Source organism: Aspergillus alliaceus (genome assembly GCF_009176365.1).
Source record: "Aspergillus alliaceus strain CBS 536.65 unplaced genomic scaffold BDW43scaffold_25, whole genome shotgun sequence".
Taxonomy (NCBI): Eukaryota; Fungi; Ascomycota; class Eurotiomycetes; order Eurotiales; family Aspergillaceae; genus Aspergillus; species Aspergillus alliaceus.
In genome coordinates this window covers 123099-145382 of record NW_022474708.1, presented here as the reverse complement: position 1 = coordinate 145382, position 22284 = coordinate 123099, and the positions used below count along the sequence as shown (strand labels likewise).

The 22284-nt window shown below is 47.4% G+C and overlaps 8 protein-coding genes across 8 annotated transcripts; 1 reads left to right on the top strand and 7 right to left on the bottom strand.

The window, feature by feature from the left end:
* Window positions 1-1075: 1075 nt before the first annotated feature.
* On the bottom strand, window positions 1076-3171 carry BDW43DRAFT_277782 (leucine-rich repeat domain-containing protein). Its single transcript, XM_032042101.1, has 2 exons — window positions 2365-3171; window positions 1076-2315 (listed from the first exon to the last, which is right to left on the bottom strand). Exons 1-2 carry the CDS (start codon window positions 2958-2960, stop codon window positions 1376-1378), a joined length of 1536 nt encoding a protein of 511 aa, XP_031899722.1. The 5' UTR covers window positions 2961-3171; the 3' UTR covers window positions 1076-1375.
* Window positions 3172-3650: 479 nt separating this feature from the next.
* BDW43DRAFT_277781 (uncharacterized protein) lies at window positions 3651-4936 on the bottom strand. The gene has a single exon (XM_032042100.1). The coding sequence runs from the start codon at window positions 4514-4516 to the stop codon at window positions 4172-4174; it is 345 nt and encodes a 114-aa protein (XP_031899721.1). The 5' UTR covers window positions 4517-4936; the 3' UTR covers window positions 3651-4171.
* A 2333-nt stretch (window positions 4937-7269) lies between these two features.
* On the bottom strand, window positions 7270-8501 carry BDW43DRAFT_277780 (MGR2/ROMO1 family protein). The gene is made up of 5 exons (XM_032042099.1): window positions 8334-8501; window positions 8205-8231; window positions 8115-8144; window positions 7973-8063; window positions 7270-7857 (listed from the first exon to the last, which is right to left on the bottom strand). The coding sequence occupies exons 1-5, from the start codon at window positions 8386-8388 to the stop codon at window positions 7734-7736; spliced, it is 327 nt and encodes a 108-aa protein (XP_031899720.1). The 5' UTR covers window positions 8389-8501; the 3' UTR covers window positions 7270-7733.
* A 198-nt stretch (window positions 8502-8699) lies between these two features.
* Window positions 8700-11741, top strand: BDW43DRAFT_97239 (putative cytoplasm to vacuole targeting Vps64). Its single transcript, XM_032050795.1, has 4 exons — window positions 8700-8949; window positions 9072-9188; window positions 9257-10420; window positions 10477-11741. The coding sequence occupies exons 3-4, from the start codon at window positions 9308-9310 to the stop codon at window positions 11605-11607; spliced, it is 2244 nt and encodes a 747-aa protein (XP_031899719.1). The 5' UTR covers window positions 8700-8949; window positions 9072-9188; window positions 9257-9307; the 3' UTR covers window positions 11608-11741.
* Window positions 11742-13011: 1270 nt separating this feature from the next.
* BDW43DRAFT_311626 (ribonuclease P subunit p20 family protein) lies at window positions 13012-13758 on the bottom strand (the record flags this gene model as incomplete). Its single annotated transcript, XM_032047228.1, has 2 exons — window positions 13012-13595; window positions 13668-13758. The coding sequence occupies 2 exons, from the start codon at window positions 13756-13758 to the stop codon at window positions 13012-13014; spliced, it is 675 nt and encodes a 224-aa protein (XP_031899718.1).
* Window positions 13759-15114: 1356 nt separating this feature from the next.
* Window positions 15115-15657, bottom strand: BDW43DRAFT_300647 (uncharacterized protein; the record flags this gene model as incomplete). The annotated part of the gene is made up of 1 exon (XM_032044932.1): window positions 15115-15657. One exon carries the CDS (start codon window positions 15655-15657, stop codon window positions 15115-15117), a length of 543 nt encoding a protein of 180 aa, XP_031899717.1.
* Window positions 15658-17206: 1549 nt separating this feature from the next.
* On the bottom strand, window positions 17207-17974 carry BDW43DRAFT_311625 (D-isomer specific 2-hydroxyacid dehydrogenase; the record flags this gene model as incomplete). Its single annotated transcript, XM_032047227.1, has 2 exons — window positions 17207-17798; window positions 17919-17974. 2 exons carry the CDS (start codon window positions 17972-17974, stop codon window positions 17207-17209), a joined length of 648 nt encoding a protein of 215 aa, XP_031899716.1.
* A 1680-nt stretch (window positions 17975-19654) lies between these two features.
* Window positions 19655-21506, bottom strand: BDW43DRAFT_311624 (kinase-like domain-containing protein; the record flags this gene model as incomplete). The annotated part of the gene is made up of 2 exons (XM_032047226.1): window positions 19655-20710; window positions 20772-21506. 2 exons carry the CDS (start codon window positions 21504-21506, stop codon window positions 19655-19657), a joined length of 1791 nt encoding a protein of 596 aa, XP_031899715.1.
* Between the last annotated feature and the right edge of the window lie 778 nt (window positions 21507-22284).

Genomic DNA, 22284 nt, shown 5'->3' with positions numbered 1-22284 from the left:
AGATAACCACAGGGGTCATGGCTTCGCACGCAGTGGTTTATTGCGCAAAAATTTGGCACTTATCTTAGAAGCATCCCCTCCCCGCTATCTCTTTCCTTTCGCTACGTCCGCTTTTTAGTAGGCAACTTTTCTCCTTGAGCCAACTTGATTTCTCTATTACGTTCGTTACCTGAAAAGATGGCAAATCTGGAGTCTAGCATACCTACAACTAGCGAAGAGAGAAGGAACTACACGCAGTTGGTAACTGTATCCGGAAGAGATGATGCAAATGTACCACCTCCCCCCGATGGTGGATATCATGCTTAGGCTCAGGTTGTCTCCAGCCACTTAGTCGTAGCCCTGACCTGGGGTTATGCCCCTGGTTTTGGCGTGTTCCAGAACCGCTATGAAGCAACGCTGCCCCAAAAGCCCCTCCGACATTTCATGGATTGGTGGCTTCCATGTTTTTTGTCTTTTATTAATTTCGACTTTATCTGGTCGCGCAACAGATGCTGGTTTAGCAAGGCAGGTAGTGGCAGTGGGCTCGGTGTTACTCATTCTCGGCACCTTTATGGCTAGCGTAGCAGCGGATTACTTGGAAATTTCGTTGAGCGAGAAAAATTTCATTTGATGTCTGATATTAGGGTTAGGCATTTTAGGTTGGCTGCTTCCGGGGGAAGGATGGGAGGTTGAAGGCTTGGAAGGGGATTTGGGCGGCTGTTGGGAAGCATTGGGGTTCGGAGTCGACGGTCATGGTTAGTTCCTCTTAGATTGTTAGGTGTTTGGTTGATATAGTTGCGAGGTTGAGAGTGGTAAACTGATTCCTGGAAGCTTATACGGGTCTGGTACCCCATCTTGTGGCTGATAATGGTGCGGGGGATGTTTGCAGAGAAATGGAGAACGTTAAAAGATAAGGTCCAAGGAGATTGTGGGATTGTCAGTCTATTATTGGGTATGTTTACTTAAGAGTATTTGTGGATTAATTTTTCAAACATTGTTCCCCTCATCTCAGTCCAGATTATGTACATATCAAATTGAGTATCATATAAATGCTATCTTATAAATACATGGATTGCACATGCTTGCGTGCATTAACTAGGGCATGGGTAATGATCCTCTAGAATATGTAGGGTTGTTGTAGGTTAGCTACATACTGAATTTCTTGGAGATCGCAGTCAATTTATCGTAGCATGTTAACCCTGTTAACAGTAAATATATGCGAGAAAGTAAGATAGTTATACACCTTATCTAAGTATGATGACCCGAATGATATACTGGGCTTGTAAGATACAGCCAGCCCAAGGCATATATGTATACAACAGCAAATGAACCAGGCCTTCCCATGCAAACCGAATTAATTAAAATCCATACTTAGCCTTCATGGTACCAGCGCTTTCTAGGTATTTTGGCCTGTTCCAGAGCTCGGCACGCAAGCCCAGCTGCAACCTAGTCGACGGAATGGAAGAGGGCGAAGTTTCTCGCCCGAACAGCGCGGCCCTTTCAGTCCGCTCTCATATGTACTGCAATCCCACCACTCAATCCATTCAGCGCGAGCAATCACAAAGCTCCGATGACACACTGAGCATGACCGGCCACCGCTGCTTCGAGCTTCCTTCGCTTGTCGGAGCAGGCGGAGTATCAAGCCGGGATAGTCGGCCATCTCTTCATCCGAGACCTGGTCGAAGAATGATGAACGGGTACACGCAAGAAGAGACACTTCACGTAAGGATGGAACACGAGATTCCCTTTCATTCGGTTGACTCGCGCATATGCGGCTAGCCTGGTCATCCACCGGCATACCTTCCATGTTATATCGGCGAACAGGGCCGGTAGCAACGTGGATGGGAGCCCATGCCTCCTCTGGCGGGGGACCTTCGTAGTCACAGAGCCTCAACCCTTCACCTGGCGACCCCAATTCAGTGCCCTCAGGAGAATGCCATTCATCAATCTCTGCCTCGTGAATCTGAATGAACGGATTGGGCCGGACTATCATATGCTTAAGGTCACCTTTCTTGATTAGCCACAAAAGCTCCCATGGAAGGTAATTAAGGCGGTTGACGGCAAGGTTGACTTCTTGTAGCAAAGTTAACTTTTTTATCGCTGGCGGGACCTCCGTAATCTTGTTATAGCGCAGACTAAGCACTTTTAGAGAGTCGAGCTCAAACAATTCTCCCGGCATCGACTGAAGAGAATTTCCCGTAAGGAATAAGCGCAAAAATGGCCGCAAGGAACTGTAGACGTCTTCGGTGATTGGAGGCTCAATAATAGTAGGTAACTTCGTAAGATGTTGTAGAGGCCGTAGCAAGCCAGAAGGCACGAGCCTTAGATTACAATTGCTGCGAGGGATTAGCATCCTGCACAGTGAACGTGAATGTGCAAACCCACCTTAAGTCAACGCTGTCCTGCCCTTTTTCTAAGCATTCATTGATAATAGTTCGCGCAGCCTGGTGCTCTGTCGGTTCTGCAACCTTTCTCAGTCCAGCTCTCTGCGGCCAGGGTTGCCCCTGAGTCCTCCATTGATCACTATCCCGCATGGCGACATTAAATGCACCCCCAGATACCGCAGAATTGCCTGTATCTTTTAAGAGATCCTCGCCCCACGTAGATGCATCCTCGGACGGCAATAGTGAATCTGCGCCAGATTCATCACTTCCCATCCATACACCGCTATCCACATGACGCTTCTCTTTGAACTCCGCCCTCTTCCGCTTCGGATCCTTCACCATCTCGCCCCACCAGGTGCCTCGATAGCGTCTCTTCCTACTCCCCGAGGGAACAGGCGCGTGGTAATTCTCTAGACCAGAGGCGGGGATATCATCGCTTGAAAAGAGCGCCGGGTCACTTGATGGCTGGCTCGAGCGGTCATCGAATCGAGAGAGCTGGTACGTCTTGCGAAGCGTAGAGCAGGACGCGGTGGGCGTTTTAGTTGGGGAGCGATGCCGAATGCGCGGCGGCGGTGGGAGAGGGACCTCGTTGTCCATGATGTTAAGTCGGATGCCTCGGTCTGTCAGTGTCACGGGAACGTGGCGGAAATTAAGATGGGGGGCTGCAAGAACGTGCGACGGAGGCCTTATAATGCAGACGACGAGGATGGACGCGTGCCGTAAAAGATGTCGGGGGCCGGGAGATAAAAGCGCATAAAATCACACCGTTTTTCGCCAATCAAATCACATCACCGCCTGCGAACCGGATACATTATGTCCGAAAGAATGAAGATCGTCTGACAGGGAAAAGATCTCAGTGATTAATATTAGAGGTGTGGGTGTTTACTCTGTAATGCGGGCACGCGTCGACCACGCGCTCCGCCAATCAGAGATCGTACTGATAACAGCTCACTCGGCAATTTATCTGATCGTGATCCATGCGCTGAATGATCGTCTTGGCTGTAACGTCTGGACTATAGAGTCTTGATGTGTTACTTCAGCGCACTCCGTAGGCAGCTTTAATACTAGACGTCCTCGTCATAAGTGACCTAGCCTGCTTCAGAAACCATGCAGAGACTTGGCATCACATTTTTACGAGGATCTATCCGGACATTGTTTTGCGAATCTGAAACGGCCGCCATTGTGTCTCAAACAGCTATCCCTAAATTTGGGATCACGCAAAACCTCCTAGACTAGCGCAACTAGCTCGTTTCGAAATTTGTACAAAGCAGGTGTGAGACAGAGGGAGAGAAAGAAATATTGACCAGTAAGTTATCTTGGATTTTTTATATACACCGATAATGCCGATAATAGAGTGTCATTGTGCAACACTTGCAGTGCACGATCGACTTTTGTTCCATGGCGCAATCTGATTGCAAACCGATACTGATCATATAGACGGCAACTAACCAAGGGGGTACATGGATGGGACACCGTCAACTTTTATCAAATCAAAAGGTCGTAAAAGGGGTATATGAGTAGGCATAGGTTTCCTTAACACCCAGCTTCTTCCAGTGTGTCGTCATATCCAAGACGGGGCATTGGATGAAGAGAAGGAGAAAAGCAATCAACAAAGAGTCCCCTCACATGTGAGGGAAAGAAAGAAAGAAAGCAAGAAAGCAAGAGGACAAGAAAGGGGCACCTCCACCAATGATGGGCCTCCGGTGTTCCCCATCGTCAATGCCATATTTTGGGACAGTGAGTTTGGTAGGTAAAGGCTCAAAGCATCATCGCGAAGGACTACCCAGGATAGAGATCATCAGACTTGATCACAAGTAGCCCAACCACAAAGCAAAAGATCCAGCAGCCAGCGCAACAGGCATATTGGCACCGGACATTCCAGCAGCAGAACCTGACGTAGCTAAAGGACTTGCCGCGCTGGTCGATGACCCTGCTGCAGTTGTTTTGTGCGCACTGGAAGTGGCAGAGCCGGTGGTGGTTGCAGCAAGGTCATGCGACGTGGCCGAGGGGCTTTCGGAAGCTAAAGCATTCACACGATATACTGTCATAGTGATTGTATTTGTCGCTGTCGAGGTGGAGGTGACGACGGTCTCCGCAGCAACAAGCTGAGTCGCGGCAAGGCAGAGAACAGATAGAACAGTGCTACCTTTCATGTTTACGGCTGTAGATGATTCGACACGAGACGGTGCAGTGGCGATAGGCGTCGGGGAAGGCAAAAGAACGTTTGGGGCGGTAAAGACAGCAACGCGCAAAGAGTAGGGGCGTGCTGGTGCGATATACACAGAAATCGCAGAGAGATATAGCTGCGCAGAACTGAAGAAAATCGGGCAAGAATCGGATGGCTCGGTTACAAACTAGAAGGAACTGGTATATACTCGTAAAGGAAGCAAGAGGGCGATTTTTGCGAAGAGAAGTATAGTAAGCAAGGTAGTAAAGAGTGTGGAAGAGCGCTGCTCTAGGGCTAAGGATAGTAACGGATACGAAAAGGTAAAACAGACGCGCAGAATTTGCAGTAGAGGAGATGAGGGCATGGCAGGGAAGCGTCGGAACTAAATACCCAGGAGTAAATAACTAAGTTTGGCCACAACAGACCCAACGGTCAATACGGGTCTGTAGTGCCCTACAATTGTTTCCCTCGAAAGATTCCGGGAAAAATTCTCGTCCAATCGTAACTGCCCAAGGGGCTCTGCTAGGAACGTCTATTGGCCATTCAGTGCTGTCAGGCATGCACTTTGTCCAGTGTCTCACCCTGGGATGATATCACTGCCAGCATTAGCGCTCGGAGCCCGTGGAAGATGAACAAATCATAATGAATCCTTTCATGTTCGAGGGGCCAACTAAGGATAGATTACACAATTCCAGTTCTAGAGGCCAACGCAGAGGTAAAATGACGTGGGATTCCATCCTAGATGCCGTGAGTTGGCGTCGATTGTTGGGGCTAGAGTAGGTTCGTGATCGCTGTGGCCCCGCGGATATGATTCGCTACTACCGGCGGTAGGGCTTACTTGCAGACAAATTAGCTTCGGTTCCTGGAGGCGTTGGCTCAGGCACCAGAAAATTCTAATCCCATCGTTTAATTAAACAAGTCTCCATCGGAGAAGAACTGATGGGTCCTAGTGGATGACTCTTTGGGTTTGTCTGGACAACTCGACAAAGGGAAACCGACTGTCTCTTATTTTCTTTTCTTCTCAAAAAATCTTTTCAATTTATTTATTTATTTTTTGAACAGAATAAAAGAATGAAAATGTGCCTAAGTATTCATCAAGAATTCAAAGTAATACAGACCTCGCGTGTACTGTTACTTTCATTGTCTCCCGATTGTTTCACTCTCATTTTTATTCCTGGGCCCTGAACTCCCTGTTTGATCACCCCTGTTGTAAGACAATCTCGTGTAATCATCATTCAAAGGGGATTACAATAATCATATAACTCATATCTAGTGATCAATGTATTTTCATAGATTATTGGTTATTTTTGTTTCTTGCTCTCTCTCTTTTTTTTTTTTTTTTTTTGTTTTTTTTTTTTTTTTTTTTTTTTTTTTTTTTTTTTTTTCAGCTTTCTGATATTTTCTTAATCATTTGCCCGCAGGCAGTATGTTCAGGCAATTCTCAGCCAGAATCCAATGGAATTCACCGCCTCTTCACAGGCATGCAGGTAGATTCATAGCACTGATTTGTCCGAGTGAGAAGGAAATTTTTTTCACCTGTCAGTGCGTGATATCGCTGCATAAGCGATTTTGCTAGCCGCATCATAATACGAGTTAACACTCGTGAATAGTCTCCCGGAATGGATATTAACCTTAATTTCTCTTTTGGGAAGTCTCGGAATATACCGTAGACCTGTGGATGCCGGTGGGGTTCTAGATGGCAGGTGGCGTGGGCTGAGATTGACAATTAACATGTCACGTCGTCTAATAATCGTGCCTGGAGAATATATTACACACATGCATATTGCTACTATGCTGTTTCAGTGGAACCTCGAAGCATAGTATCTTGGATCGCTGCATCCTGACATCGAGTATGACTCGTATTGCATTAGGGCTAGAACGTGCCTTTCTGCGTATTTCTCGAAAGGAGAGGTTCGTAGACATAAGAACAGTAACTGGTCAAAGGTTCGACTCGACTCGATACTATGTGTAGAGTTCAATGGCCTCAGACCTCTCCTATGATTATCTAGGCATGGTATATACCGAGTGCAAAGGTTCATACTTGAAGCTCGACTATAGTGTGAGGAAATCTATACACTTTAGGCCCTTTAACCATACAACAGTGAAACAAGTACTACTCCGCTTGCTTTCCAATCACGGACATTCAATAACCCAAAGGTTATCCATGAGGGAGAATAGTTTGGCAGAATCTACTCCGACCTCTGGTAAATAACGGTCTTGATTTCTGTTGTCCATTTACAGTGAGCAAGTCTTGCTTCCGCTATAGAAAAATACCGATGATAACCGCACGACTAGCTACCGATTGGACCAGGTATGCATGCCTGAGCCGTGTTATTGCGTTGCTGGACGGGGTCCGAGAGTCTGGGATCTGAAACAGTTCAATTCTAAAGTCAACTCCTCCGGAGGAGGGGTTTGGAAACACTTCGGAAACAATCCCATATGTATCCTGGTTCGATCATCTCTATTGCGTCGTGTCCATGAATGTCGACAATGAATCAGTCGTTGCTCGTAAATATAAAAGCCCTCTCACGCGGATACAGTGTCGGCAAGATAGGTACCTCGAATGGTACCATAGTGAGTTCTAATTCCTCCACCCACTACTCTCGCCATATGTAAAGATCTATACTTTAAATGGTGTAAGAAAGTGCTCCTTCACGGTGCATAAACATCACCAATATCGAGCAGCACACCCACCAAAGCGTTCTAATAAGATCTGGCAAGGCCGGTCCACTGGCGTAGTTCAAGTTTAAATTATAGCACCACCATAATACGCCCCAAGTCGTGGATACCAGAGTGCTCGCAAGTCGTATCATCGGTTCTTCCCTTCTATTTGTTAAGACCCTGTGGTGCTTACTCTATTACACCCAGTCATGGTATTTTGAGTCAATAGACTACTGGATTCTTCAAGTCGTGAGTTCGTGACCGTCCTCCATTAATCGGTTAGCCTCGTTGCAACACCAAGAGACATCCTGTCACCGGGCCAAAGGTGTCATCAGTCCGTCCCGATGCTCAAACTGTATGTACATTATGCAGCGATAATTCTCTGTCTCCTCCAATCTCTTCGCCAGAATTAACTGTCGGCCGTCTGGGTTCCATCGGCCATATAAATTGCTCATCAGGTTAAATGCTATTGTACAGATCACAAGTGGGGGTTTTCACGTTCCCACCGCTCGACTGCCGCGCAAAGCTCAATGGTTGAGCATCTACTGACGCGCGGGCCGGAGAGGGCTTTGGCGGGGAAGCATCATGGGTGGTCCCCGGGCGCGGAGCCAGGCATCGTTGTGAGGTCCTTCGGTACGGATGACGCTGCCAATGGACATGAAGAGACTACTCGGCAACAAAGATATTTGGTCAGCAGGATATCCTCAGCCGCATCGATATGAAAGATATGCATATATTGTCTCCGACAGACAAAAACTGGGTTGAAGAGGAGTAACCGTACCCGAAAGTGGCGCCAGAGCCAAGCATATATTTACCCAAGGTCCGCATGACACCATTGGGTCCAGCACCATACTGGAAGATGGTGACAGTTCCTAAGTACGATTAACAAGCCATCCAGGCCCGGTTTATATAATAAGACTAACCGATGATGAAGCCCATGATGCCACCAACCGCTAGGAAGGACCTGTTAACAGAACTCCTCTAACATGATGAACGGTGTGAGATTGGCTTACTGGATCCCATCATAGCACCCATCTTCACTGTGAGGAAGGTCAGCTAAACTGAACACAGATGTACTGAATGCAAGCTCGACGAGCAATCACGTATTCTGTCAAGCTATCTTGTCGCTTCGAAGGACTTACTTTTGTCGAAAGTAGAGGGGCCGTGGCCTTGAGGAGGACCTGCAACGACGGGCATCGTGAAAAGGGGAGACGCAGACGAGAGATACTTTAACAGGGTCGAAGAGGCAAAATTAAAATAGAAATTGGAACTTGCAGAAACCCTGCAGTTCTTTTCTCCTTGGTTCAACTGAGACTTATAGAGAGGTAAAGCTCCGACGGTTAGACCACTAAAACCGGGGCTATTCCGTCAGAGGCACGTGATACCGCCTGCCCGAACAAGAAATTCGCACTGTTCCCCGCTTATCTAACCCGCACGTGCGACCACTCACGTGATTGAAGCCTGAGGCGTGAGGGATCCGTGAGTTGACCCTCTCACCCCGTTGCAGCGGTTGCCCATGCGACTTTCGTCCTCGAACCGTTGACTTTTCTGCGTCGAGTTATTACGCTATCGGCGGCTTATAAGCCTGTGCAAGGCGGTATTCCCGTCTCGTGCTGCCTTCATTCCCCCCTCTGGACGGCGTTCTTGCCGGTCGCTGTGCGAACTGGGCCAAGACTCCACGCCTCCTTGGTCTGAAGCACCCATCGCAGTGCATCCGAACTCCACATTATTTTGATCGTCAGCATTTGTACTACGGAGGTAAGCCTTTTTTGTCTGCCGTACCCCTGTGGCCTGGACCCTTTTTCTCTCCCTGATGAGGAAACCACATTGCTGTTTATTTGGCGACTGCGGCTTAATACTAACGTGACCCTCGATAACAGTTAGTTGGAATACGAAATAAGGGTTTCGGCGCGCCACGCACCCCTACCTACGATTTAGCCTTAGAAGCTGTCGCAAAAGAGAACTTCCGGTGAATTTTCGACGATTGATTTTTAGTTGTACGTTTAGACGGTTGCGTTGTTTCCACTTTTCTATTTATTCTCCCGGTGCCTACGAGATAGGGTAGTCCTGGAACAACAGTTTCCTCGCCCACGACCTGTCGTTGGTATCGTTCTCCATGACTGCTGTGGCATCACCACCTAGTGTGCAATCGGGGCCTCGCTTGGGATGGTACGACTCTGGTAACGGAGGACAAGGAGCTCTGTCTTCAATGAACGGGGACGAAGTCTCACGCATGTTTATGCCACGGAAGACCGTCCAAAGATCGAATTCCTCCTCTTCTGTGGGATCCACCTCGTCCACGTCAACCGTGACCTCAGCTCCGCAGAACACTAATGCCGGTCAAATCCACAATCCTGAATCAGCCACTTGGTCAAAGAAGCCTTCGCGCAGTCTCTGGCCTAGCTCTAAGTCAGAGCCTGTGTCTGGCGTGAGCAACGCCCGCTCTCAAGCAATGCCTGCTTTCTCCTCCGGTCCCACTGCCTCGTCTGCCATGTCTGCCATCCACCACCAGCCCTCTATTGTTCCATCACAACATATACTCCAACCCCAACAAAATGGCGTCCGCGCAGGAAGCGCGCCTTCCGGGGAGCCACCCGCAGTCTTGACGCTGGTGCCGCTCAATGGTACGTTTGAAAAGAAACAGATCAATGTACCCTATTTTCCAGAGGTCGTTCGGATTGGCCGGCAAACAAATGCGAAGACAGTGCCTACACCGGCGAATGGATTCTTCGATTCGAAGGTGCTTTCTCGGCAGCATGCCGAAGTTTGGGCCGAAAAAGGCGGGAGGATCTTCATTCGGGATGTGAAATCATCGAACGGCACTTTCGTGAACGGGAATCGGTTATCCCCAGAAAACCGAGAGTCAGACCCTCATGAGCTCCGCGAAAATGACCAGCTGGAACTGGGAATCGATATCATTAGCGAAGATCAAAAAACAGTTGTGCATCACAAGGTTTGTTGCAAAGTGGAGTATGCTGGAGTTTTTGGTACGATGCCAAATATTCTCGATCTCACGCTTGGAGATCTGGACCCTGCCTCGGGAGGGGGCCTTTTACCCTCTCCTCTTAGTCAGCCTCTATCGCATATGCGAGGGCGCTCCGGGAGCTCCCTGAGCAACCGGAGTGTACAGAGCGCAGCTAGCAGCCAGTTCAGTGCGCTACAGCAGCAGCGCCAGATGAACTATTGGAATTCCCCCATATCTATTGAACAAGTCGTCAAAAGACTTACGGTATGTGTGCTACGATAGCATTTTACTAGACTTGATTGTTGTCTGACAATTTGCAGAGCGAAATGAAACAGGCAAAACAGCAGTCACAAGATTTGCGCCAAACAGATGACTTTTTGACCAATCTCACGAAGTCGGGACACTTTGAAAAGGAGCGTGTTAAAAACTCCCCTGCGGACAGCACTTCCTCTCGCCAAGTGAACGGAAGGCCAAAGATGCCCCGCATAGATTCGTTCTCACGCTTCTCTGACCCTCCGGCTCCACCTCCGCAACAACCCTTACCAGAAAAGCCCGATGCCTTACCACGGAATGGCATAGACGCCAACTCACCTATAAAACGGTCAGATACAGAGAAGCCGAAGCTTGGATCCACAGGCTCGCCCGTTTCTCGTGAATCCAGTCAGATATTATCCCTGATTGAAGCCTTGTCATCGGCTAAGAGAGAGCTCGATAGCCAAGGTGCTCGAGTAAAAGAGCTAGAGAACCTCCTGCTTCATGAACGGACTGCGCGGGAATCCGCGGAGGAGAGGGCTAGAAACCTCGAGATGCTGGCCAAGGACAACGAAATCCCTCCAAACCAGGTTAGCCCTGTATTACATCCCGACAATACTCTGGAGGCTTCTGCCAAAGAGCCAGCCCCTGAAGAGACGCTGGATAATGGTGTATCGAGCGATCCAAGCTCGAGCGATTCTATCGCGGAGGACAAATCGACGAGTGTTGTCAATGATGAATTGCAACATCGATTGGAAATAATGATGGAGGAGATGGAGGAAATGAGAAAGCAAATCACCACGTTCAGAGACCGCGCGGAGAAGGCAGAGAGTGAGACAACCGAAACTAGAAGATCCCTAGCCGAGATGATAGAGACCTTGAGGCGGGAGCGAGAAGAACGTTCTGAGGCAAACAACGAATCCAAGAGCCAAGCACAGGATGATATCGATCTTTCTAGCCCTTCTAGCAGAGACGAGGCCAAGGACCTCCAAGATACAGACACTGGAGCCCAATCAAATGGCACTGTGACATCGACTCTACCCGAAGAGGTTGACAACTCTAGTACGACGTTTGCGACGAAACCTCGCAAACATGTTGTCTTGGAGCACTCTAGTCCATACGCCTCGATGCTTGGGGTCGTCCTTCTAGGAGTAGGGCTAATGGCCTATCTGAATGGATGGCAGAAAATGGACAAATGATTGTCCTCCTTGTATTTGTTTCTATGCAATGGCTTCGACCTTGCTAGACAAAAGAACTTACCGAGTTTGACTCTTGGATCCTTTACACTCTTTGAACCGTTCACTTTTCCTAATCTTTCACTTCACGTTGATTTACACATTTGATATCATCATTTTTCATGTATTCTGCGGATGCTCAAAATGGAGTATTCGCTGAACTTGATGTAATTTTTATCTTTTCTCTTCCCCATTTTGCTTCTATCGGCAGTTATCAGATCGCATAACTTGCATGACTCTCCCTCGACATTTCCCGTTTATTTTCATATATCAGCTTTGTTGTGCATGTTGTTCCAGTTACGATCTTCTGGCAACGGCAGGTTTCCCCTGTTTTTGTTTTCTCTCTATTTTAATGTCTCTTTCTTCATGGGCAGAAGCAAGTCATGTAAGGCTCACCCGCCTTTGTGTATTAGTCTATCATAGCAGCATTGCTTCCTTTGGCAGTTCCAGTGTTAAGCAAAGCGACGAATGATCATCGATATGGTTTTCCTTCATACCCCCACTCCGGTTGTTGACTTGGAGTATCCCTTACCGAATTTCCTATTCTCATTCGTCTGAATCCAGCCGTCGAATGATATGCAGGTCTTCTAGATTGGAATGGTCAAGCGAAGACGACTCTAGAAGTGTTGATGTGCAATATATTACCCCTCTTGTGACTGACTCTCTGCCTAGGTTGTATATATCTGATGTAGCCGTGGGTACTACGCTGCTATGGAATCTGTGGTCTGAGGGAGTTACGTCTAGCATCTGGTATTAGCGTGCGCATGCGAAAAGTCCTGGCTGGCGTCTAGTTTTGATTTTGGTGCACAGTTATTCTAGATCAACTTTGTGCTTTGAAACTTGCTCTGCTCGTGAAAAAGCCATCTAGCCTCAGTCTCTCCCGAGGAGCTGATAAGTTGAATTGCTCGATACACATCCAACCGTATCGAATATAACCCAAGTATGACAAGATGGGTAAAAGGCCATAACCTTGATGATCTCCACGTTTTGGTGGACTTCTATTTTCCCTTGAGGAAGGCCCTTGTGCAGGACCTATTCCGTAAGTTCAGATGGACTGCTGTCCTCTGTTAGGTCGTGTATGCTGCCAGAGGCCCTCAGCTGTTTAGTTTGTGCGCCCTTAGGAAAAGCCGAGAAACCGAGTCGGTGATTTTTGCAAGGCGGCTGCATGGCAACGGTTCCGGGTCTCAAACTTGATGTAAACGGAGACAACCACGCCCCAGGGAACATAACACAGCCTAGGCCACAGCGACTAGGCAACCAAGCCACTCCCATACCGAGCGCATGGATCAGCAGTCACCTCCCACGGTGGATATCACATCAGGTATCAAGTCGTCCAAGATTTCTTCCCGCAACCAACAAACACACCCTTCATTTGAAGGTAATCGAAACCTCAACCTTATTCACCCACCGCGTCCTCGTCTCAGGCAACTCCTCCCCCTCAGCCGCCGCCAAAGCATCAGCAGCCCTTCTGCGTCTCTTCGCCGCAGACTTTGATACAACCCCCTCACCTCCAACCTGCTCAGCACCCTCCTGCACCCTCCTCTCTAAAGCCGCCTTCCTCCCCTCATCCTCCACAACATCATCAACGACAAGCACAGCCCCCGTCTCCACCTTGACAACATACTCTCCCTCTCTCTCTTCAAACCACTTCCCCACACTAAGCGCTTTCTCAATCGCCCTCCCCGTCGCCTTTACAAACACTACTTCCTTCCTCAACTCCTCCTGCCCGCGTGCTATCTGAGCCAACTTCTGCTGATCCCTCTTTTTCCCGTTCGACAGGTCCACCGATGCGGTTGCGCGTTTCTCAGCTTGCTGGAGGAACTTCTGCACGCGTTTCACGGCGCTCATGAAGGGCGTGTTGGTGGATACGTAGACTGTTTTGGGGACGGTGGCGCTGGCATAGGGGGATGCGATTGGGGGGTGGGGGATCGGGCGTTTTTGCACGCGGGCGTCTTTTTTTTTTGGATATGATTAGTTATGTGGGGGTTTTAGGGATATTTGAAGATGGGGGGCGTTTGGCTTACGTTTGGGGAGTTTGAGCATGTCTTTGTTCTTTTTTTCGAAGGTGAGGGTGTTCGTTAGAGATTCTTTAGGGGTTAGGGGCTGAGACTTCATGGTGGCGGTTTTTGAACGGGTGTTAGATATGAAGGGCATGGGAGTTGAGATGAGGATGTAATGAGTTATCGCGATTTGTTGGTTTGGAGGTTAGATGCGGAGGTATATTAAATGGTTTGCGATAAAAGTAGTCCGGGATTGGAGATGTTTGTTTGGTTTGCATACTCTTTTCGGGGAAGTCACTAGCCGTCTCTTATGTCAGCAGCCCCATCCGCCCTTCGGCGTGTTGGTCTGCCTCACCTCAATGCAAAAACGAAGCTATTCAGAGCTCCTATACAACATCGCCTTGAGTATCTATCCAGTAAGGTAGTCTAGGGCTTTCCTTATCCACCTGGCTAGCTTCTGTACTAGGCAGATCCCCTGTATCTGCCTGCTATGGTGGTTTATTGTGTTCCAAAGTTCCCGTTTTTCCAATCTGCCTAAGATCCTGTAGTCTTTCCACCTCAGTACAATCCGCATTTCAGCGTTTTGCATTATATACAGTTAGTGGCCTATTATATCGGACTCTTCTCTGTGATTTCTGTCTATCTTGAGGCTTTCAGTGTTGAAGATGTTGTAGATTATCTTTAAGCTGAGCGGCTAGTTCAGTGACTTCTAGCGAACTCTGGAATACACAGTTAAGGTATCGTATAAAGCTTTGATCAAGCTCTAGGCTATTATTAATAAAGCTCTGTGCTTTCCTAATACTTTGATGAAGACCTCGTATGTAGATGACGGTGATGAGCTTGATAGTGGTGGTGATGGTGTTGTAATTATCTCAATTCCTGGAGCAGTCTTTAAAGCCTTATGGAGAGGCTTTATTATCTTCTCCAAATTCAAGGGATATAGGCCTCGCTTCTTAAAGGCATCCTGTATTATATATTGTTTAAAAGTTATTATATAAATAGAATGAATCTCTTCAAGAAATCACTCTTATTGTCTATCTCAGTATCTCTTTGAGTAAGTTTATTATTTCTCTTGCGATAAAAGTTCTTATAGACCTGAAAGGATTACCCATCAAGAGATTGTATAAGACATGTTATATGAGAAGAAAAATAATAAGGTATAATATAGTGTTGTTTACAGAATTAAAGAATTTTATAGGTAAGATAGGACTCGTGGCTATTAAAAAGTAATAATTAAATCTCTTTTTTTGCAGAGATACGGTGTTTTGTATAACAATGGAAGTGCTGAATCCAGTTAAGGCCAATCTTATCTGTAGTATTGTCTTTAGAAGATAGAGCTATTGAAAAAAAAAAAAAAAAAAAAGAAGAAGAAGAAGAAGAAGAATAAGAGTAGGCTCGCCGCAGATGTTGTGAGGTTTAGAAGAGTATCGATCAGAATGATGCATGATATAATAATTTAGCCGGGAAGACATCAATCTGCGGCATCCGACCACAGAGATTTCCTGTCAGGTAGTGGTCTCCGACCGAAAAGTAGTCTAACCCTGCACTGCAGACTACTGACCACGTTTCTCTTCTGAAGTGATGCATGTACCCGAACGGAGGACATCTCATTTTCAGGCTTAGTGGAAGTCCTGGCATATCGGCGGTGGGTCATAGCCCCAAGGGCTGTAGTAATCTGGGAACGAATATGACGGGTAGTAGATTCATGCTTTGTCGTAATGGTTGAAGAGGCCCCCTTGCTACTCTCGCCACAGGATGTAAGAATAGGCTCGCTTGCGGCTTCTTGAGCTGCTTTCATGCATCTGCGAAAGACTCCATTATGACCCAGACAGCGACGGAGATCGGGTGTGCGAGAGATTGATTCTTTCCGTAGCTTTCCTTGTGAGATCACAGCAAGGGATGGTCTGCCGTGGACATTGGTTTCACTGGCGATGAAAGGGGCATGCAAATTAACGCGAGAGGCTTGTCGAAGGCGATTCACGGATTGTTTGAGTTCTGCTGCTGCAATTGCCATAATATTGAGAATGGTGTTAAGGAAATTCCTGATATAATCATTGAGATAGACCAGTTTGTTTTCAAGGGGGTACCTGGTTCCTTTTAGATATATCTGGGATGGTACCCAAGATACAATCTAGATCGAGCCGCATGCTATTACCTCAATGGGAAATACGTAGCCATTGGGATCGGTCTTGTCCGCTACTTAGGCTTCAGGTAAACCAGGCTGTAAGCTGTCGAACCACGGTTGAGAGACTCGTTTGCTGTCCCTCACTCGTGGTATACAAACCATTGTTCCATGGAAAACCAAAGAGAGTCAACCACAGGGTTTCGTACCCAAAATGTTCGTTAAATGGCTGAATGGCCACTCTCGTTGGCTGGAGTTGTTCGGCAGAGTTAATGTACTTTAGGGCCCGCCTAGGCGAACGTGGGGACGAGTTCAACATGAAATACCACCAAATCAATCGAGAAGCGACTCATATACTACTAGTCATACTTCAATTTAACAAGATAGCCATGAGGACCCCAGAAATCTGTAATCCTACTAAAACTATTAGATTTTTTTCTGATGATGTGTACGAAGATAGAGGCACTAAGTGAGTACTGGGCCACGCCTCTCGTCCCTGAGTATACCATAGTACCCATCAGACCCTCAAAACCTACCGAAGGCCATATGCCTCAATAGGTTCGCCATCTTTCCCCACAATAACTCATGAGATTCAAACGCTAGCGATAACTGTGTTTATGGCTGACACAGACGGTACACTAGCCCAAGACCTAGTTGTCGGTCATTGGACGTGCTGGAGCCTTTCTATGACGCCATTGGAAGACTAATATCTCCTCCCCAGTGATAATTGTCTCTTCACTTTTGCAAGATGTCCCTACAGTGGCCCGTGCATCGACTGTTTATGCGCTCATACCCTCATAAATGGTAATGTGTGGAGCCGATCATCGTATTCTACTCTCATCGTTAAGTAAAGGATGGCGTAATCAAGTCAAGACTCCTAAAGATTAGCATACGTATGCGGCGATGATATCGATACGTATCGCTTTCCCCTCTCTCCTGTTGATGATCATCGAGTAGCAGCGAATTCCATTCAGTGGATACATCTGCACGTTAAGCGTAACCCCTTATTAGATCTAGAACACGATATATCAAGATGGGTGTCATTGATCCTTGGGACCTGATGTGTTGGGGAAGTTTGGGTCGTGCCTGAATTAGGGAATAAATAGTCGACAGGTGACTAGAGCATGCCTCAGGCCTCGATCTTCTCTTCTCATTCGTGGGATTACCAAGCCGAGTATATCCTACGTACTGGTAGGAAGTAACGGGCTCGCAAGGATGAAACTATATCTGGTTTTAGCATATATTCAATTATACTTGATTCTGTATAGCTTCTCTACCAAGTACTCCTTGACTGTATATACTACTGGACTAACGATGCTAAGAGTTATTACGTATTCGCCCTGCCACAGAAGTGGATATCATATCAGTAGGCTATACGTGCTCCTTCTACTCACAGTGAACTTTTCCCTACTCATCCTCAACTCTGAACCGCTCAGTGTCCCTAACGTCTTCTTGCGGCAGATGATGTGTCCTTCTCTCTATTTATACAAGCCAGCATAAGACATATGCCTCCCCTACTGGAATGAATATGTTTCGGAACCGGAGTAAGCAAAGGTTCCCCAACCGCCACCCTCCTTGCATTCTCCGTTGCGCACGTCTCCATCTTGGCCAACGTTTCAACAGTATGTGTGCCGAGATGGGGAACCATAAGCTCATAAGCATTTAATCCCACAGCCGCAATCTTGCCCAAATCCAATGCCTCGGCCATAGCTGCTTCATCGATAGTGACACCACGGGCCGTATTCACAACGTTAACCCCGCCCTTTATCCGCGCGATCTCCCCAGCGCCAATAAGACCCCTCGTATGCGCATTGAGCGGGACATTGATACTAATGATATCACTCTCTGCAAGCAACCGCTCAAAGGAATCATACTCGGCCCCCGCAGCCTGCCCAGCAGGGAGAGGTCTCCGATTATGGTACCTGGTAATCAGACCAAAGGGATCCGCCTGCTCTTTGATCGCCGCGCCCAATCCGTCCCATGCCCAGAATAACGAGGATCTTGCCCTGGGGATTATGACCGAAATCCAACACCTTGAAATTACCCTCACGTAGTGAGTTAAGAAAAGGGTTCAATTGTCGTAGTGCGCCGAACATTAGTTAGGTGGCTAGGTCTGTCGTCGCTTCTGTGACAAGGTCAGGAGCATAAGTTACTGTGATGCCGCGCTTTGCGCAGGCATCCACATCGATCTAGTCATATCCGGCTCCATTGTGGCATATTATCTTGCAGCTTTCTGGAAGGTGGTTGATGTGGTCTACTTCGAAGCTTCCTGCGACCTGTACTAGTAGTATTAGAGAGGTTTAGCCCCCAATTATGGGGGATGAGATGGCACACGGCACCGCTGGCGGATGTTCAATATATGACGGAGATATCTCTGTACCTAGTCCTAAGGTCTGAGAAGAATTGATCTCGGTCCTAGCTTGTGACTATGTCTCTATGTCTGTTCGTGCCACGTTTCGTAATTGCTGGTGTTGAAAAGGAAGGGTTAAGGGCTTTGTGGAAGACATGCTGGTTTGGGGCAGTGAGGTCCTTGCAACTTTGAAATCAAAAAAAATAAAAATAAAAATAAAAATCAGAAACAATCAACAACGTATGTCAGCTAGTATTGTACGCTTTATGTTGAGGATATCCCCACTCGAGATATCTACTCGAAAGTTCTCCACGGCTAATCTTTCCTCCTACCAACATGACCGACAGAGCAGTGATCATATGCTTTACTTGGCAAGCCTGGATTCTCAGTCGTATTATAATTCTTAATTGATCTTTCTTATTGCGTAGGATGACTCAATTCTATAGCGTTACATGATATGCCGAAAGTGTAGGCCAAGGTCGGCTTTATCTATTATGCCCTTTTTTACTTTGAGTATGTATCAAGTGGACTATCACAACATTGCGAAACGGCTCAACTGAAATAATAGATTGCTTACAGCATCATATACAAAGTCATGGTTAAGGTCTTCCTAATCGGCGCGGCTGGCCAAATCGGCACACCCCTCAGGTCTTCTCTGCAAAGTGGCAAATTCCCAACCATGATTCTCTCTATCATGCCTATGATGAAATTATAAAAGAACGACTTATTCGACGGGATCACCATATACGACCTAGTCAACGCTCCAGGGGTCGCCAGAACGCTGTAGCCACGTTTCATACAGGGTAGCTCACCCAATTGATATTCATGCCAGGTTGAGCATGCATGATTATCATGAATACATCCTGGGAAGCTTCGCTTAACTCTCTCACTGTTTTTGACTCATCATAATGCAACAGTGCAGCAGTTCTATAGACGCTAGCTTACCTAGCGTGCATATTTCTCTACGTAGATTACATGGAGTCAGTAGCTTAGGCTACTAAGAGTGTGTTTACATTTGTTTAGTAAATAAAAAGATAGTAAAGAGCGAGCTGGGTAAAATGCGAAGGAAAAGACACCGATGCATAAGGAAGATCCGGTACATATATGTGTGAACATTCATGCGTATGTGAGAGATCCGACGTCGGGTACCAAATGTATTAAATGCCCAAGTACTCTGTATATGATCCAATATTGTCAACTCCGCATCCTAGAAATGAAGGGCATTGAACCGTTTCTAAATCCGCGTTATAATGTCACCCCCAAAAGTATTTCACCGACACCAAATAGTTATATAAAGTCCCACACTTACCTGATCAGCCAATATATATACCTGTCAGAAATAGTACATACCTATAGCTCTTTTATACATTACTGCAGGTACGGCTGAGATAGAAATCAAGGATAGAAAAATAAAGGAAATAAAAAAATTAAAAGAAAAAGGGCGGGGAGGAGGAAAAGGTAAAGGTAAAGTAGCGCAAAACGTAGAAATAGGTCGTAGTTATCATGGCTGGCAATAGGAGGACTGGACACGGTCAAATATTAGGTGCTGCTGGGGATTTGAGGCCACGTTACCCTGCTCCTCGGAAGGCCAAAGTCATTCGGACCCCAGGGGTTATAATCATCTACCACCAGCCTGAACTGTCGTTGGGGCTCGTACGCCCTCCGACCAGGGGCACTCCCCTGTGGTAATGACTGGTTATTCTCTAGAAGGTATCCCTGGTCCCTCTGAGCCCTTTGGTACATCGCACTCAATTTCCGATGGATTATCTGGGCGCTGCTTCGCTCCTTCGCGTCAATGCGGATCATGTGGGACATGATCAAGTCTAATAGCTCATGGAATACGAGCGTGCACCGTGATTCTCTTTTCAGATGTGCAACCCATTCTCCTACAGATGGACGGACTGTCATGCGATTGGTGCTGTAGAAAAAATCGGTATTTAATTCGTAGTCGCTGTCATCCTGTCCGCGGCGCTCGGCGAATTTTCTGATTGCCTCCTCCCCGAGTACGATCCAGGTAATGAACTCCAGATACAAACACCCGAGACTCCAAATGTCGAAGGCTCGGTTTACTTTCTCCCAAGGACGCATGGGAGGTGAGTAGGTTGTCGGGAATGCTACACTAGTAGCCGGCTCAGCCGACCTGGACTGGAACCGGTGGAATTTCCCTAGCCCTAAGTCCGTAATTAGAAGGATACCGTCTGGATCTGCGCAACCGTGGCGTGTCTTGAACCATAGAATATTCTCGGCTTTCAGATCGCCATGCCGACCATAGAGCATAAAGTCGGGGGAGATTCCGGCCAATGGTAGCTCATGTATCATGAATAACCCATCCGCGATTCCAGTCATCTGTTTAAGACACCACAAGAGGGTCCGGCAATTGAACTCAGGCAGAGGGACCCGATTCCAGTATTCTCGAAGATTTTCTTCCGCGCAAGGGAACATCAGGTGGTACTTTCCCTTATGACTATACGTACACAAAAGATTGATAAGATGTGGATGGGGACCAGCCGAGCCCAGGGTTTCTAGGAATCTTCTTTCCTTCTCAAACAAATGAGGTTGGCTCGAGTAGAGCTTCTTAATCGCGACCTCACAAACCTATTTGGGTTAGCAAACAAGGTGCGCTGTGAGCCCAGATGTCTGCTTCACCATCGCTCACCTTATTATCAGGAGGTTCCCAGAAGTCGTGGTGATTAGCATGGATGCGTTCACGGAACACTTCCCCATATCCACCTTCAACCGGAATTTCAGACTCCCCCCTAACGAAAGGAAGGATTTGCTTCTCCGGGAATTCGTAATGAGCATGAGGGCGAAAGACCGGCGCCAGAACACGCCACTGTTTTTGTTCCAAGGCTTCCAGAGTTTCATCATCCCAATCCTCTGGCACCAGGATTTCTTGGCCTCGGTTGGTCCGCAAGACATTCTCGGCCTGCAATAAGAATGGAAGATCATCGTCTTCTACACCTTGGCTTAGCAGGTCGCAGATATGTTCCACCTTTTTTAGAATGACAAGGATTGTGAATAGCTTTCGAGCGGTTTGAACGGTCTTTTTTGCTACTTCGGCTGCCCGAGTTCTATCGACGATACCTTTCTCTACTAAGATATCTCGTACCGCTTTCTCGTTGATCTCGGCGTCGATAGTACCCCGGGGAATGAATGTATGATTGATTGGAGAGAGACCCAAGCATTCCCGAATCCGATCAAATGTCGTACTTAGAGCTGGAAGCAAGTTGTGGCTGGTGCGTGGTGCGTCGGGGAGCACGGGCGAGATATCAGGACTAGTGAGTTGGGTAGGACAGTCGGAAAGGTGACGAGAGCCATTCCGGGCAAGCTTCCATGCAAGGAATACAAAAAGGCCCGCCAATGGGGCAAGTAAAGGGTGAAGAGAATACATGGCGATATGTTGATGGGTAGGTGGTATATATGGTGTACCGCTTATCGGAGTTCTAACGTCAGTGAGGTCTGGTTGGATGACGACCGGCGAGGGAAATCAAATAGGAATACAATATGTATGCTTGGACAGTAGTCAAAGAATGAAAGGAAAGAAGGAAGTAGAAGAGAAGAAAGGACATGAGAAGCCGGTCTCAGCTTCTCAAGTCCGTTCAAAAGGTGCGGTGGGTTGAGAAAGTAAGGTAAGGCCAAATTTGGAGTAAGTAGATGGAGAGATGACGGGGGAGGGAAGATCAAAAGAACTCAACAAATCTGCTGGGGGGGAACAAAGCGGGACTAGATACCACTACCGTCTGCTTACCTACTCATTTCAATTGCCCAGGCAAACTCATCCTACTAGTAGTAGTATGTAATGGTAGGATAGTACTAGTGGTGGGGGAGGAACGGAATGATCCCCTCTAATACGGATGTGACGGCGGAATGCCTTCGCATCTTCCATGGAGAATCCGTCAAGACGGCCCGTACGTGACAAACGCTCTAAGAGAATGGAAGTTGCTCGTGCCTCCCTCCATACACTAGGAAGGAGTCGTCATTGGCGGACTTGGACAATAGTGGGAGCTAGCAGTAGAGATCCACCTACCATTGTCCTAGAAAGAAGAGCATTATGGATCACCTCGGTACTAGTATGAAATGAGTGAGGCAGTGAGCCTCCTCAGGCTTCTCCTACCTCTCCTCTCGCCAATAATGGTTCGTATCTACTGGGGATATCCTGGTTTTCCCGA

Excerpts from the sequence above, each read along its gene's own strand:
- BDW43DRAFT_277782 (XM_032042101.1), bottom strand. The coding sequence starts at position 2,960 with ATGGACAACGAGGTCCCTCTCCCACCGCCGCCGCGCATTCGGCATCGC. Across the intron at positions 2,316-2,364 it reads CAGGACAGCGTTGACTTAAG|CAATTGTAATCTAAGGCTCG; the intron begins GTGGGTTTGCAC and ends AATCCCTCGCAG.
- BDW43DRAFT_277781 (XM_032042100.1), bottom strand. The coding sequence starts at position 4,516 with ATGAAAGGTAGCACTGTTCTATCTGTTCTCTGCCTTGCCGCGACTCAG.
- BDW43DRAFT_277780 (XM_032042099.1), bottom strand. The coding sequence starts at position 8,388 with ATGCCCGTCGTTGCAGGTCCTCCTCAAGGCCACGGCCCCTCTACTTTC. Across the intron at positions 8,232-8,333 it reads CCCCTCTACTTTCGACAAAA|TGAAGATGGGTGCTATGATG; the intron begins GTAAGTCCTTCG and ends CCTTCCTCACAG. Across the intron at positions 7,858-7,972 it reads GGCTCTGGCGCCACTTTCGG|TCTCTTCATGTCCATTGGCA; the intron begins GTACGGTTACTC and ends GTTGCCGAGTAG.
- BDW43DRAFT_97239 (XM_032050795.1), top strand. The coding sequence starts at position 9,308 with ATGACTGCTGTGGCATCACCACCTAGTGTGCAATCGGGGCCTCGCTTG. Across the intron at positions 10,421-10,476 it reads AAGTCGTCAAAAGACTTACG|AGCGAAATGAAACAGGCAAA; the intron begins GTATGTGTGCTA and ends GACAATTTGCAG.